Source organism: Neophocaena asiaeorientalis, unplaced genomic scaffold (genome assembly GCF_003031525.2).
Source record: "Neophocaena asiaeorientalis asiaeorientalis breed wild unplaced genomic scaffold, Neophocaena_asiaeorientalis_V1.1 scaffold35, whole genome shotgun sequence".
Classification (NCBI taxonomy): Eukaryota; Metazoa; Chordata; class Mammalia; order Artiodactyla; family Phocoenidae; genus Neophocaena; species Neophocaena asiaeorientalis.
In genome coordinates this window covers 1043013-1056766 of record NW_020172984.1, presented here as the reverse complement: position 1 = coordinate 1056766, position 13754 = coordinate 1043013, and the positions used below count along the sequence as shown (strand labels likewise).

Genomic DNA, 13754 nt, shown 5'->3' with positions numbered 1-13754 from the left:
CCTGTGTAATTGACATTTAGACTGGTAGGCATACCTCCCATGTCCTCATTAGAAGTTCAGTGTGTAGTAAGGCTTGGCCTGGGTTAATCTGGGAAGGCTTCTTGGAGGAGACGACATTTGGATTGTTAGCGAGGGAGAGCAGGGTTGTGCGTGGCTGCTAGGAAATCCTGAGTAAGGTGGGTTTGGGGAATGCTGCATTCTGGAATGAGGGGCAGGTCTGTAGCATTGTGGGTCTGAGGTCCTTGCTTTTCCACCCTCAGCAGGGCGTGGGGGTTCCTGGGGAGTGTGAGAGCGGGGGAGAAATTATGCCCTCTCTGTCACAGACATGGCTGGGCCGCCTGCTGCTGCTGGCCTGTCTCCTCGTGAACAGGAGTACTACCGAGGAGGTGTCGGAGAACTGTAGCCACATGATTGGGAACGGACACCTGCAGTTACTGCAGCGGCTGGTGAGTGTGTGGTCCTGCCTACCTTACCTTCTCCCCACTGGGGAAACGGAGGCAGGAGTCAGGGAGCAGGGCCAAAGAGAGTGGTTGTAGGCAGAGAAATACGGCCATGCAGGATGTGGCTCGTGGCTCCCACTAGCTCCACGGATGTTCTTCTCACTGACCTTCTAAAGGTCAATGCCTCTGAGCCCCCCCCCTCAATCCTGAAGCCCTCTCCCACTCCCCTGCAGGCGGTGGACAGGGTGGACTTCTAGCTGGTTGCCTAGGTTAATGATTGCCTGGAATGTCAAACGTGGACTCTGAAAAAGTTTGTAAAGCCTGCTCTCCCTCGGTGGGATGCTTCCTCTGAGGAGCCAGCCCAGTCTGCCTGCTGTGTCCAGATGTTGCCTCTAGCTCCTGGACTCCCAGATGTGCCGCCAGCCTGGCACCAGGGCCTCAGCCAGATTTGGAAGGGAGGCTCCCGCCTAACTCCCAGCCCTCCCCCCTCACTTCCCTGGCTCTTGCCTGAGCCCTGGGGCTGGGATGGCCTGATCACCCAGGCCATGAAGGAGCCCGTGCCTCACTCTAATCGTGCCAGCAGAGTCGTCAACGATTTCAAACGTGGTTCAGCCCGGCAGAATCAGGTTGCTGTCATGGCTGCTGTCCTGCTCAGAAGAGAATTTACCATCCCTCTAGCCAGCCAGGCGTGGAGAGCACCACAGGCTGAGGCCAGCTCCAGGGCCCTGAGCTTGGAGCCCATAGGCTGGGCCTCCTGCCTCTATTACCCCCTACACTCTTCCTCCTGTATGTAGCTCCTGCAGCAATCCAAGGTAGACCAAGAGCCACCACATTCTCTGAGGCTTAGAATCACAGAACCACTGCTCTGAGGGCCAGTAAGGGCTTTAAGGGCATCTAGCCTCAGTCCCTACAGATCCTGAATCCCCAGAGCTTGTCTAGCCTCTGCTTGAATTCCTTCCAGGACAGGGAGCTCACTACTTCCCACGGGAGGTTATGTCCTACATTAGATAGTTCTTCCTTATAACAAGCTGGCATCTGTGAGATTTCAGAGTGGGAGGTACAAGACAGAGACTTCTTGTTCTTCTATAACCCTCCCCTGGGCATGTGGAGGGCACAGGTCTTCCCCTAGCCTTGGCTCTGTCTTTCCAGGTGTGGTTGGGGGGAGATGGATGAGGATCAAACCCTGATCCATCCAGAAACTCGAGTCCCCGTTCTTAGGCAAGCTCAGTCGAGTGCAGACACCCTGCCACCACTGGCCTGCTCTCTTTTACAGATTGACAGTCAGATGGAGACCTCGTGCCAAATTGCCTTCGAGTTTGTAGACCAGGAGCAGTTGGTGAGTTATGGCTGTTTACAAGGCCCACGTGCCAGCATGTATGAACTTCCCAGGGTGGGTGTATGTGGGAGCATGAAGGTAGGAGAAGTCCTAGAGCTGGGCAGGGTATGGTGTAAGGATCCCTGGTACTCAAGTCTGGGGTGCCAGGGTCCAGGGCTGAGCTGGGCAGGGCCCAGGCCTCAAGTCCCCTGCTGCTCCCTTCTGCTGGCCTGGCACATGTCAAGGTCTTACTATGTGCCAGGCACTTTTGATCCTGACTATGTGGTTCACTCTTCTTGTTCATGAGAGGTTAAGGGAGAGAACATAGGTAGCAAGTGATTTGAACGCGGGCAGGCTGGCTCTAAGGCCTAAGGCAAACCAGTACTTCTTCTGGGTCAAATGTTTTGCTTAAGGATGTCACCTCCATCCAGCAGACAGACCAGCAACGAGGGAATCAGTCCAGCCCTTTCCCTATTCCTCCTATCCCACACCCAACTGTGTGCTGCTGGTTCTACCTCCCAGCATCTCCGGCTCCTGGGGCCTCACCCCATCAGTTGCTTGGACGATTTCAAAAGCCTCCTAAATGGCCTTCCTGCATCCAGTGCACCCCTCACCCCACCACTAGTGGGGGAGCTCTCTGAACCACAGCCTGTTATCTTCACCACCTCCCCCAAACCTGGAGACCCCTCACTCCAGGAGAAAGCCTAGGTTGTTCAGCCTGGGGTTTACAAGCTCCAGTCTCTATCACACGGCCCAACCCACTACTCCCATTCCCTGTTTCTTCCTGCCTCCAAGCCTTTGCACAAGCTCTTTCTGATGCCCGTAATGCCTTTCCAGCTGCTCCCACCCCAGCCTTTATTCCACGTCTGTTCTTCTTTGTGCCTCCTAGAAAATCACCATCATGCCCAGAATTTGCTCCCATCTCTGAGCTTCTGCGCGCCTGACCCGTACACATTTCTATTAGAACTGGAGACCACCTCATGGTCCAAGGAGTAACCTTGGTGTTCCACTCACTCACTCACTCACACCTTACCAAGCATTTACTACTAGGAACCTATTGTACTAGGTGCTGGGAATACAGAGCTAAAAGCCGAGTCTTCATTGAGGCACCCACCATCTCTTTAGGGAGACAAAACACTGAGGTCATTCTTTGGACCCTGAGGTAGTCTCCAGTATCCCTGTGGCCTGGAGGATTAGAAGGAGCCATATGGTAAAGGGCTTTGTGTGAAAGCAAGCCAAAAGAGGGTCAGAGACAGAGAAACAGAAGTTCCCCAGAACCCACTCTACCTGTACGCCTTCATCCTGATTAAAGCCTCATCTTTCAGAAATCTGAGGATCTCTCTGGTCAGAATCCACATTTCCTTCCCTCTACCACAATTCCCAGCAGCACCAGATCGCAACAAGGGAGAATGAAAGCCAGCTGAGGGCAGCATTCTCCTTCTTACTGGAGGGGGTGGCCCCTGTCCTCAGGAGTAAGGGTAGGGCAGGCTGCAGCCCTCCATCTGCCTGGGATGAGGGCATCCAGCACAGAGCTTGGGCTCCCAAGTGGCATCAGCCGGGTCGTCAACTCCAGGTTCTACTTTTCAGAACGACCCCGTGTGCTACCTTAAGAAGGCATTTCTCCTGGTGCAAGACATAATGGAGGACACCATGCGCTTCAAAGACAACACCCCCAATGCCATTGTCATTGTCAATCTCCAGGAACTCTCTCTGCGGTTGAGGAGCTGCTTCACCAGGGACTATGAAGGGCAGGACAAGGTAGGAGGGCCCTGGAGCCAGGAGCACTGAGTGGGGGAGGGCAGAGGGCAGCTGCGGTGGTACCATCCCTACCCATAGGCACAGAGGCACTCACTGGCCTCACCCATGTCATTGCTCACTGGCTCTCTCACTCACGTATTCATCCCATAAATCTTTGCCGAGGACTCACCGTGCAAGAGGCACAGTGCTAAGCCTTGACGATGTCTCAAGAGCAAGCACTACATGGTTCCCAGCCTCTAAGAGCTTATAGTTAAGTGAGGTTGGCAGCCATTAAACAAACAATGACACAAGTAAATAGAATTTTAACCCATGAGGACTATCCATTCATTCAACAAATAGTTAATGAGTGCTTATTGCATACCAGGTATTGTTCTAGACTCTGGGATACAGCTGTGATCAAACAAAATTCCCCACATTCATGGAGGTTACATGTAGGGGTGGTGAGACAGTTAACGAAATACGTAAGTAAAGTGTCAATAACTGCATTGCAGAAAGAAAACCAGAGAGGGAAGACCTGAAGCAGGCAGGTGAGGGAGTGAGCCAGGAAGGAAGAAGTACGTGGGGCTCCGGGAGAGAGAAACAGGACTTGGATTTAAAAGGCAGTGGGAAAGAAGAGACAGGGAAGGCTTCTGAGTAAGAAAATATTCACTTGAGGTCCAAAGATGAGTAAGAGGAAGAAATCAGGCTGGTCAGAGCATTCCAGAACAGAGAACGCTGGGCACAAAGCCCTAGGTGAGCGGGAAAGTGCACATTCGGCCCCCAGGTGGGGTCAGCACGGCCAAGGCAGGGGAGTGAAGGGGAGAGAGCCAGGGAGGTGGGAGCCAGATCATCTGGGGTCTTAAAGATGGGGGATTTTGTCTAAAGAGCGAGGGACCCAGTCTAACTTGCACTGGGAGACCATTCTGGCTGCTGTGCGGGCCATGGTATGTAGGGAGCAGGGATGGAGGCTGGGCAGCCAGCAGGAGGTGCAAGTCCAGGCGGCTTGGACTAGGGTTGTGCAGTGAAGGTGACACAAGGGGACGCATTCCTGAGTTTAGAGAAAGAACCCGAGCACTTGGTAATGCAGCGGCTGTGAGTTGTTGAGGGAAGGGAAGGGTCGTGATGGTTTTGTCTCCAGCACGTGGAGTTCCCGTGACGCTGAAATGGGGCAGAGCAGGTTTGGGGGAAGGGCAGGAGTTCAGGTTGGGGTACATTACACTTGAGATGTTCGTGAAATGGCCGAGTGGAGATGTCGAGCAGGCCGCTGGACGTATGGGTCTTGAGTTTGGCTGGTGATAGACAGACGTAAGTGGTGTTGGTCTGTAGGTCATCGGTGAAGCCAGGGGACTGTATGACACTGCCCACTGTGAGAAGAGAAACAGGCCCAGGAAACCCAGCATTTATTTAGAAGTCAGGCACCGGAGGGGGCCTGGCAAGGAGGCTGAGGAGCGGTCTAAGGGGTGGGAGGGAACCCAGGAGAGTGTGGGATCCCTGAGCACATGAAAAAGAGTATTTCCAGATGGGAAGAGTAGTCAACTTTATCACACGGGGTTTGAGAAGCCAAGCAAGAGAAGGGCTGAAAAGTGTCCAATGGATTTGGCAACGTGGAGGTCGCTGTTGGAGGCAGGTGCCCAATCAGTGAACAGAAAGTGAGGACGGGGCTTCCCTGGTGGTGCAGTGGTTGAGAGTCTGCCTGCCGATGCAGGGGACACGGGTTCGTGCCCCGGTCTGGGAGGATCCCACGTGCTGTGGAGCGGCTGGGCCCGTGAGCCATGGCCGCTGAGCCTGCGCGTCCGGAGCCTGTGCTCTGCAACGGGAGAGGCCACAACAGTGACAGGCCCGCGTACCGCAAAAAAAAAAAAAAAAGAAAGAAAGTGAGGACGTAGAGGCGACACTGTGGAAGAACCTGGCCCCAAAGAACCGCAGAAAAAGAGAGGTAGCTGGAGTGAGCGTGGGATGGAGGGAGGGAAGACTTTTAAATAAGAGAACTATTAGATCTGTGGTTTTCCAATGTTGAGGTTCGTAGGAATCACCTGGGAGCTTGTTTAAAATGCAGATTCCCAGAACTTCCCTGGTGGTCCAGTGGTTAAGACTCCACGCTTCCACTTCAGGGGGTGCGGGTTTGATCCCTGGTTGGGGAACTAAGATCCCGCATGTTGTGTGGCCAAAAAATAAATAAAAAGGAAGTCTTCATTTTAAAAAATGCAGATTCCAAAGAAAACACCTTCCTTTTAAATAAAAACTCAAAAAACATTTTTTAATAAAAAAAATTTTTAATGCAGATTCCCAATATGCACCCCTAGAAAGTCTGATTCACTGGGTCTGTGGGTGGGCCTCGGAATCTGCATTTTAGCAAGCCGCCCACCCTGCACACTGTATGGGATGCTGGGGGCAGGGGGGCAGACTCCAGGAGCGGGGAGCCAGTGAAGCTGGAGGAGCTGGTCTCCTGAGGAGCCGGCAGGGCAGTGATTCAGAGCTCGGGAGGCAAGAAGACACAGACTCTGCTGAGACAGGTAGACATCGGGACCTTCTGTCCTTGTTTTCTCTATGAAGTATGAGGTGAGGTATGAAGGACACAGAGATTTTATAAGAAAGATGAGAAGAAGCCACTTTCCTGTTCCTTACAATTGCCCTGGGCGGGTGGCAGGCAGGGATTGTTGTTTTGACTTTACAAATGAAGAGATGAGCCCAAGCTGGAAAGTTCATTTGGCCAGCGTTGCTGAGCTGGGGAGTGATGCAGCCAAGTCCAGGTCTTCCCATTCCCGCATTCATTCTCTCCTGTATCTGGTAAACATCTACTAAGGGCCTACTATGCACGGTCCCTGGGCATCCAGTGATGCCTTCAAGGACTTCAGCACCTAGTAAAGCCCGTAGTTCTTCCCCAGGCAGGTCAGTTTAAGGAAGGACTTGGGAGTCATCAGCAGGTGGGCCATAGATGTGATGAAGCCCTGGGCACAGTGTCTGGGGTGAGAGTAGGGGTGGGCCCAGGACTGAGCCCTGAGGAGTGCCAGCCTATGGAAGTCAGGTGGAGGGGGGCGGCCTGGTAAGGAGACTGAGATGGAGCAGCTCAAGGGGTGGGAGGAAAACCAGGAGTGCGTGAAGTTTCTCAGAGCTCCAGTGGGTGTGGGGAGCCTGGGTCCCACGAGCAGAAGAGAAAAGAGCAGCTCAACAGACATAGCTGGGGCAGCCTTGGCTCTCCTTCCAAGATACACCAGTGCCAGAGAAGGACCCACAGCCCCGTGGCCTCCTCCAGGCCATTCTCCTCACCACACAGGATGATCTCTCTAAAAGACTGGAATCTTATGCTCCACTCACCTCCCCAACATCCCCTCAGTTCTCTTTGCTCTGTGGATAAGGTTAATGGTTCTTTTTTTTAAAAAATAAATTTATTTGTTTTATTTTATTTATTTATTGTTTCTGGCTGCATCGGGTCTTTGTTGCTGCACGCGGACTTTTCTCTGGTAGCGGCGAGTGGGGGCTACTCTTCGTTGCAGCGCGCGGGCTTCTCATTCTGGTGGCTTCTCTTCTTGCGGAGCATGGGCTCTAGGCACGCGGGCTCAGTAGTTGTGGCTCCCGGGCTCTAGAGCGCAGGCTCAGTAGCTGTAGCGCATGGGCTTAGTTGCGCTGAGGCATGTGGGATCTTCCCGGACCAGGGATCGAACCCGTGTCCCCTGCACTGGCAGGTGGATTCTCAACCACTGCGCCACCAGGGAAGCCCAGGTTAATGGTTCTTGGCATGGCCAACAAGGCCCGGCAGGACCTGGTCCTTGCTGACCTCTCTCAGCTGCATCTCTTGTCACTTTCCTCCTAGATGGCTGTGCTATAGCCACTGTAGCTTTCTTTTCCATCTTCTAACATTTCAGGCTCTTTCCTGCGTCAGGACCTTTGCACAGTCTATTCTCACCACCTGGACAGCTCTCTCCAACCCCGCCTCCTTTCCTGGTTAAGTCTTGCTCATCGTCTGGTCAGTTCCTTGGGGACTCCCCCAGGCCCTCATTTAGTTCCCCTTGTTATACACTCTCAGATCATTCTTCTTTTTTTTTTTTTTTTTCGGTACGTGGGCCTCTCACCGTTGTGACCTCTCCCATTGCGGAGCACAGGCTCCGGACGCGCAGGCTCAGCGGCCATGGCTCACGGGCCCAGCCGCTCCGCGGCATGTGGGATCCTCCCGGACCGGGGCACGAACCCGTGTCCCCTGCATCGGCAGGCGGACTCTCAACCACTGCGCCACCAGGGGAGCCCAGATCATTCTTCTTAGGACTCACCACACTTGTAACAATATGTTTAATAACGATGCCCTGTTGGACTCAATGTCCAAATCGGCCGGGGACCACCTCCCTCTTGTTCACTGCGTGATTTCCGGGTAGTTACCAGATGCCTGGCACATTAATATGTGTTAAATGGAGCCATGAATAAATGATAAATTTCACCAACTCAGGACATAGGGGTCCTGCAAACCAGGGTAGAGGGGAGGGAGAAAACAAGAGAAAAAGAAGACAGATGAAAGAAAGGCCAAGGGAGTTTGACAAACAAGCTAGAGACGTGGGACCAATGCTCATCCTCATCGAGGGGGTCTCTGCTCTCCTTCTAGGCCTGTGTCCGAACTTTCTATGAGACGCCTCTCCAGTTGCTGGAGAAGATCAAGAATGTCTTTAATGAAACAAAGAATCTCCTTAAAAAGAACTGGAACATTTTCAGCAAGAACTGCAACAATAGTTTTGCTAAATGCTCCAGCCAAGGTGAGCACAGAAGGGGCCAGCAAGTGTGGGGATGGGGAAGGGCATGTGGAACAGAGCTGCATTGGGAGGTGACGCATGGGGCTGGAGGGACCCCTGGGAGGCAGCCTGATTGCTACTCGTGCTCCTGTGTGTGTAGACGTGCTTGTTTTGTGTACATATGTGGCTTCGTGTACCTCTGGGTGGTCCTAGGCCCATGCCTTTCCTGACATGTGTGTGCATGCACACCTACATATGTTTGCATGTTGAGGCATCAAGAAGGATCATGCTGGTGGCTGTGAGATCAGGGAGTGGAAAAGGGGGCCCTCTCAGAGAGCCCTGTAGGCATGGAGGCTTTCCCACCGGCTCTGCAGGCTGGCTGAACATATGGGGGGTACCGTGGAGAGAGCAGAGGCTCCATCGGGGATTCAGGGCCCTTGCTCCGGGAGCCCTGCTGCGAATCACCAGGATACCCTGGCTCCAGAAGCCCCCAGGATGCCTTGAGTGTCCCCTCAAGGGACAAGGCTGGATTTGAAGTCTGAGCGTCATTCAAACTCTCCCAGTGCTGGCCCAGCTGCACACATGTCTACCCTGCGTTGTCCTCGTCTCTGCGTCCTGTGCCACGTGTGCCCACCTACATTCAACCTTGCTCCCCGAGGCAGGGGCTGAGGCCCTGCGACCTGCCAATGGCCAAGTCCAGTCTCGTTGCTTCAATCCCAAGGCCTCAAGCCTTGGCTACATTCCAGCCCCAGCCTGTTCCCGCCTGTGGCCGTGACTGTTCAGCCCCTTGCTGTGCATGAAACCGCCTTGCTGCTTTCCAACCAACAGTGTCTTTGGGGCTTGAGGGTGTCTTGTGTTAGTCCTGGAGGCCACTACTCAACCTCCTGGCTGGCTGTTGTCACCCCTGGCTTGGCGTCTGGCCAGCTGGAACTCCAGGAAGGGCTGTTCTCTGCTCTTGCCTGACCCCAACCCCCAATCTGTGTGTCTAAACCCCACTTTTTGCTCTCTCCTGCAAAGAACCTTCCTGCAGTTTGCACCTTCCCTGTCTAAGGCCTGTGTCATGAGCATTGGCTCCAGTCGTGTCCTCTCCTCAGCCCCAGGGCTGACTTAGGGCATGAGGGGACCCCCAGACCCACATACCCCTCTCCATCCCTCTGGGAAAGCTGTGCTGGAGGCTGGTGACTCTATCTCCTCCCCCTCCTTCTCTCTCCCTCTCTCTGTGGTTCTTTCAGATGTGGTGACCAAGCCTGATTGCAACTGCCTGTACCCCAAAGCCACCCCTAGCAGTGACCCGGCCTCTGTCTCCCCTCAGCAGCCCCTCGCCCCCTCCATGGCCCCTATGGCTGGCTTGACCTGGGCTGACTCTGAGGGGACAGAGGGCAGCTCCCTCTTGCCCAGAGAGCAGGCCCTTCGCACAGTGGACCCGGGCAGTGCCAAACAGCGACCACCCAGGAGCACCTGCCAGAGCTTTGAGTCACCAGAGACCCTGGGCGTCGAGGGCCACCCCACTGGAGGTTCACCTCAGCCCCAGCCCTCTGTCGGAGCTCCTGTCACTGGGATGGAAGACATTCTTGACTCTGTGCTGGGCACTAACTTGGACCTGGAAGAGGCCTCCGGAGAGGCTAGCGAGGGTCTTATACCCCAAGGGACAGAGCTTGCCTCCCGCACGTTGTGGAGAGGCAGCGTCCAGGCAGAGACTGCCAGGACCAGCCGTCTCCTCTCAGCACCTTCACCACTCTCTGGGTCAGGAAAGGACTGGCAGCCAGCGGATGTAACTAGCACACCACTGCCCACGGTGGGCCCCGTGAGAGCCACTGAGGCATGGAGTCACACACCTGAGAATGCAGACCATCCATCTGCCTCGCCCAGAGGCCACCAGGAGCCAGGCTCTGCCGGGACCCCAGCACTGCGCCCGCACGGCCTCAGCAGTCCCTCTGCCCCCTCTTCTCAGCCAAGGCTTCCCAGAAGCCATTCCCGGGGCAACGTGCTGCCCCTTGGGGAGCTGGAAGGCAAGAGGAGCACCAGGGACCGGAGGAGCACCGCAGAGCTGGAAGGAGGACAAGCAAGTGAGGGGGCGGCCAAGCCCCCAGCCCGTTTTAACTCCGTTCCTTTGACTGACGCAGGCCATGAGAGGCAACACAAGGAACCCTCCGACCCCCAGCTCCCCGGCTTTGTCTTCCGCCTGCTGGTGCCCAGCATCATCCTGGTCCTGCTGGCTGTCGGTGGCCTCCTGTTCTACAGGCGGAGGCGGCGGGTAAGAAGAGCCCGATGCAGGAGAGAAGGGCTCCGCATGGGGGCAGGGCACAGCCTGGCTGGAGGAGCAGGTCGGAGGACGACTTGGGCTCAGACTGGGTTCTTCAGGCACTGAGAGACAGGAGGCTGACTGAGCACAGGGGATGGGAGGTTGAAATGGAGGGTTTCTTCAAGAACAGGGAAGGCTCAGGCTTACACGATGAACCGGTAGGGACTGGGGCAGAAGAGTAGGAGACACTGTGCTTGGACTAAAGCAGGATGAGAACCCAGATGGGAGGGGAGATGGAGGAGGAAAGTGATGCGTGTGAGGTCAGGGCAAGGCATTGCCTGGGAGCTCTGCAGAGCTGGGGTATGAGGATAGGAGAGGCCTCTGGAAGCCCCCTGGCCCTCTGGCTGATCCAGAGTGGGGAAGCTTGGCAACTCTCTCATAGAGTCCCTGAGCAGCCCTGCCTGAGGATGGGGCCACGGCGTCCCCACGCTCCCTCAGCTCCTCAGTGAGCCTGCTCTTTTCTGTCCCCAGAGCCATCGAGAGCCTCAGACAGTAGATTCTCCCGTGGAACAACCGGAGGGCAGGTGAGAGGTTTTTTTTTGGGGGGGTGGGCTCTGATAGGCACGGGGGGGCCTGTCTTGGCATCTGTTTCCCATCTAGATTTGGAGGAGACGTTCTCCCACTTGCTCTAAGGAGATGAGGTTCGGAACAGGATTCCGGGGTGGGTGGGGAGAAGGAAGGGTGTCTCTTCTTTCCTAGCTATCTGGGACTTTTCCTAGTTTCTTCTTAGGGTTAGGCAGTTCTGGGTCTTCTAAATCTGGGAGGGCTGGAGCACGTGTGTGCGGGCTTGGGGGGCAAACTTAGGGGATCCCCTCACTCCCTGGCCTCTGCTGAAGTCTTATGCCAGCCTGTGCTCTGCCCGCAGCCCCCTGACCCAGGATGAGGACAGACAGGTGGAACTGCCAGTGTAGAGGGAATTCTAAGGTAAGACTCTGATCTGGATCTCTCACAACCCCTTAAAATTAGTTACACCCAAATTTTCCAGTCACCCTAACTTGTTTGTGGTACCACCAACTCCCCGGAGGCACCCACACTTGACTCCCTTCTCTCTCTCTCTCTCTCCTACTCCCTTTTCCATCTATCGCCAGGTCTGGCCAACCCTCTTCTCCCTGAGTCCTCAGGCCTCCCACTGCCCCTTCATTCCCTCCACCCCATTTGAGGCCAGGCACTGTTAATTCTGTGTCGGGCTATTATTTCTGCACTGGGCTTCTACTTTTGCTGCCACCTTCCATCGCAGAGCAACCAAATTGTTCTTATGTAAGGTCTTTAGCCTCTTGGGGACTTTCAGCAGCTCTGTATCACCAACTACTTCAAACCCAACATTCTCAGCTTGGCACCCAAGCTCCTCCAGCAGCTGCTCCTAACACGCACCTCTTGCCAGCTTCCTCTCTGTCTGCGCCCTGATTTGACCCTTCTTCCCAACCAAGATCATTTCTACTTCCCTGCTTTTAGATGCAAGGAGCCATAGAGGCTTAGTCTTAGAAGGGCTCTCAGAGGTCATTTGGCCTAGTGTCTCTGCATCCCAGATGGGGAGTCAGCCAGCTTCTGGTCACACACTCTCAGTCACAGGCACGCTCCCTGCCCTCTCCCAGTAGCACTGTAGGGAAGTCCTTCCTCACTAGAGGCATAACTGGCTTCCCTGCCCCCTCCCCATCCTCCCTCACGAGAGCCCTCCAGTATTTAAAGTCAGTTATCCATGTCCCCTTTAAGAATTCCCTAAGCTAAGTGTGGCCAAGTCCCTCAAACATTCCTTATATGATATGGTTTTCAGACCCCTCACCATCCTGTTCGCCCTCCTTTGGACACACTCGTTTGTCAATGTCCCTCTGAAAATGTGGCGCCCAGCCCCGGACACAGTGCTCCAGATGTCTGACCAGCTCAGAGCACAGTGGGACTGTTGCCTTCCTTGATCTGGACAGTGTTCTTCTATTCGTACAGATTAAGATTGCATTCGTGTCTGTTTGTTTCTTGAACAACCACATCATTCTGTTGTCATATGTTGAGCTTGTGGTCTATTTAAAGCCCCTAGTTCCATTTCCCATAAACCTCTGTCAAGCCAGACTCTATCCTGTACTTGGAGAATTTAATGTTTTTACCAGTGTGCGGGAATTTATATTTGTCCTTGTTAAAACCACCTTGTGGGCTCAGGCCTGTCATCCGAGCCTACTGAAACTGTTTTAAATCCTAATTCTGTCTTCACAGCCCTCCCAGTTGTGTCTCCTGCACACAGGAGACAGATGAGTGCCTTCTGTTGTCCTCGCACACCTTTTTGATAAACGTGTGACTCTTATCACTCCTCACCCTGGGCTCCCCAACTCCAGGCAGCCCACGGCCCTCCTCCTTTCCTTCCCCTCAGACCGCAGTCAGGCTGCAGGAATCAGCCCTTCCTGACGGTCTCCATCACCCTCTGGTTTCTCTTTTAGCTCGTACTCCTCTGCTCTTTTGTATTCGGTTAATACTATATCGATTTGCACTTACTTGGTTATTGTTTGTTTTTATACATTTTAAAATCTTACTTGATGCATACGTGTACGTTCCGTACCCCTAAGAAGTCTGTAAGCCCCTTGAGGGCAGGGACTGTGTCTTCTACTTTTTTTGCATCTCTTTTTCTGTGCTGAGTCCTAAACAGAGAGGGCTTCTTCATCCTCGCTAAGAACTCAGTAAATGCTGACTGATTGGCTTCAGGGCTGACGGGCCGATTGGCCCTGGCTGGCTGTCTCTAACTGTCCAGCCTTCTGGTTGACCAGTTAACCAGCTAACTAATTGACTCTGACCGGCTGACCAGTCGGCTGGGTGACTCTGACCACTTACTAGCTAGTAACTGCCTAACTGGCTAGTCGCTTGGTGAGCTGATTGGCTAACTGACTGGCTGGCTGCCTGCCTGAGTTGCTCATTGGCAGGCTGGCTGACTAGCTAGAGTGAACCCATTCAAGTTTCCAGCCACATCCCATGCCAAATGCAAGCCAGCACTTCAGGGCCTTCTCATGTGTCTGGGCCGCTCCTAGCGAGATAGGGGATCTGCCAAATGCCGAAAACCAGGGGAGCCTATTTAGAAAACAGCAAGAAGTAACACATCTGGAATCCTGGGGTCACCTTGTTGGTAGGGTAAACGAAGATGGGTCTGATGGGACACTGGCAGGGCTGCGAGAATGACGCATATCCCGTCAGGACTGGCAAGTAGAGGATGGACCAAGGTCCCTAGGGACTTCACAGCTCAATGCTGTACCACCCTCTGACTGGTCCCC

General features: G+C 54.3%; 1 protein-coding gene across 1 annotated transcript; it reads left to right on the top strand.

Annotated features, from left to right (window-relative positions):
• The first annotated feature begins 312 nt into the window (after positions 1 to 312).
• Positions 313 to 12980, top strand: CSF1 (colony stimulating factor 1). The gene is made up of 8 exons (XM_024742112.1): positions 313 to 446; positions 1714 to 1776; positions 3343 to 3513; positions 8084 to 8231; positions 9440 to 10461; positions 10981 to 11033; positions 11375 to 11433; positions 12281 to 12980. Exons 1-7 carry the CDS (start codon positions 408 to 410, stop codon positions 11418 to 11420), a joined length of 1542 nt encoding a protein of 513 aa, XP_024597880.1. The 5' UTR covers positions 313 to 407; the 3' UTR covers positions 11421 to 11433; positions 12281 to 12980.
• Positions 12981 to 13754: the final 774 nt, after the last annotated feature.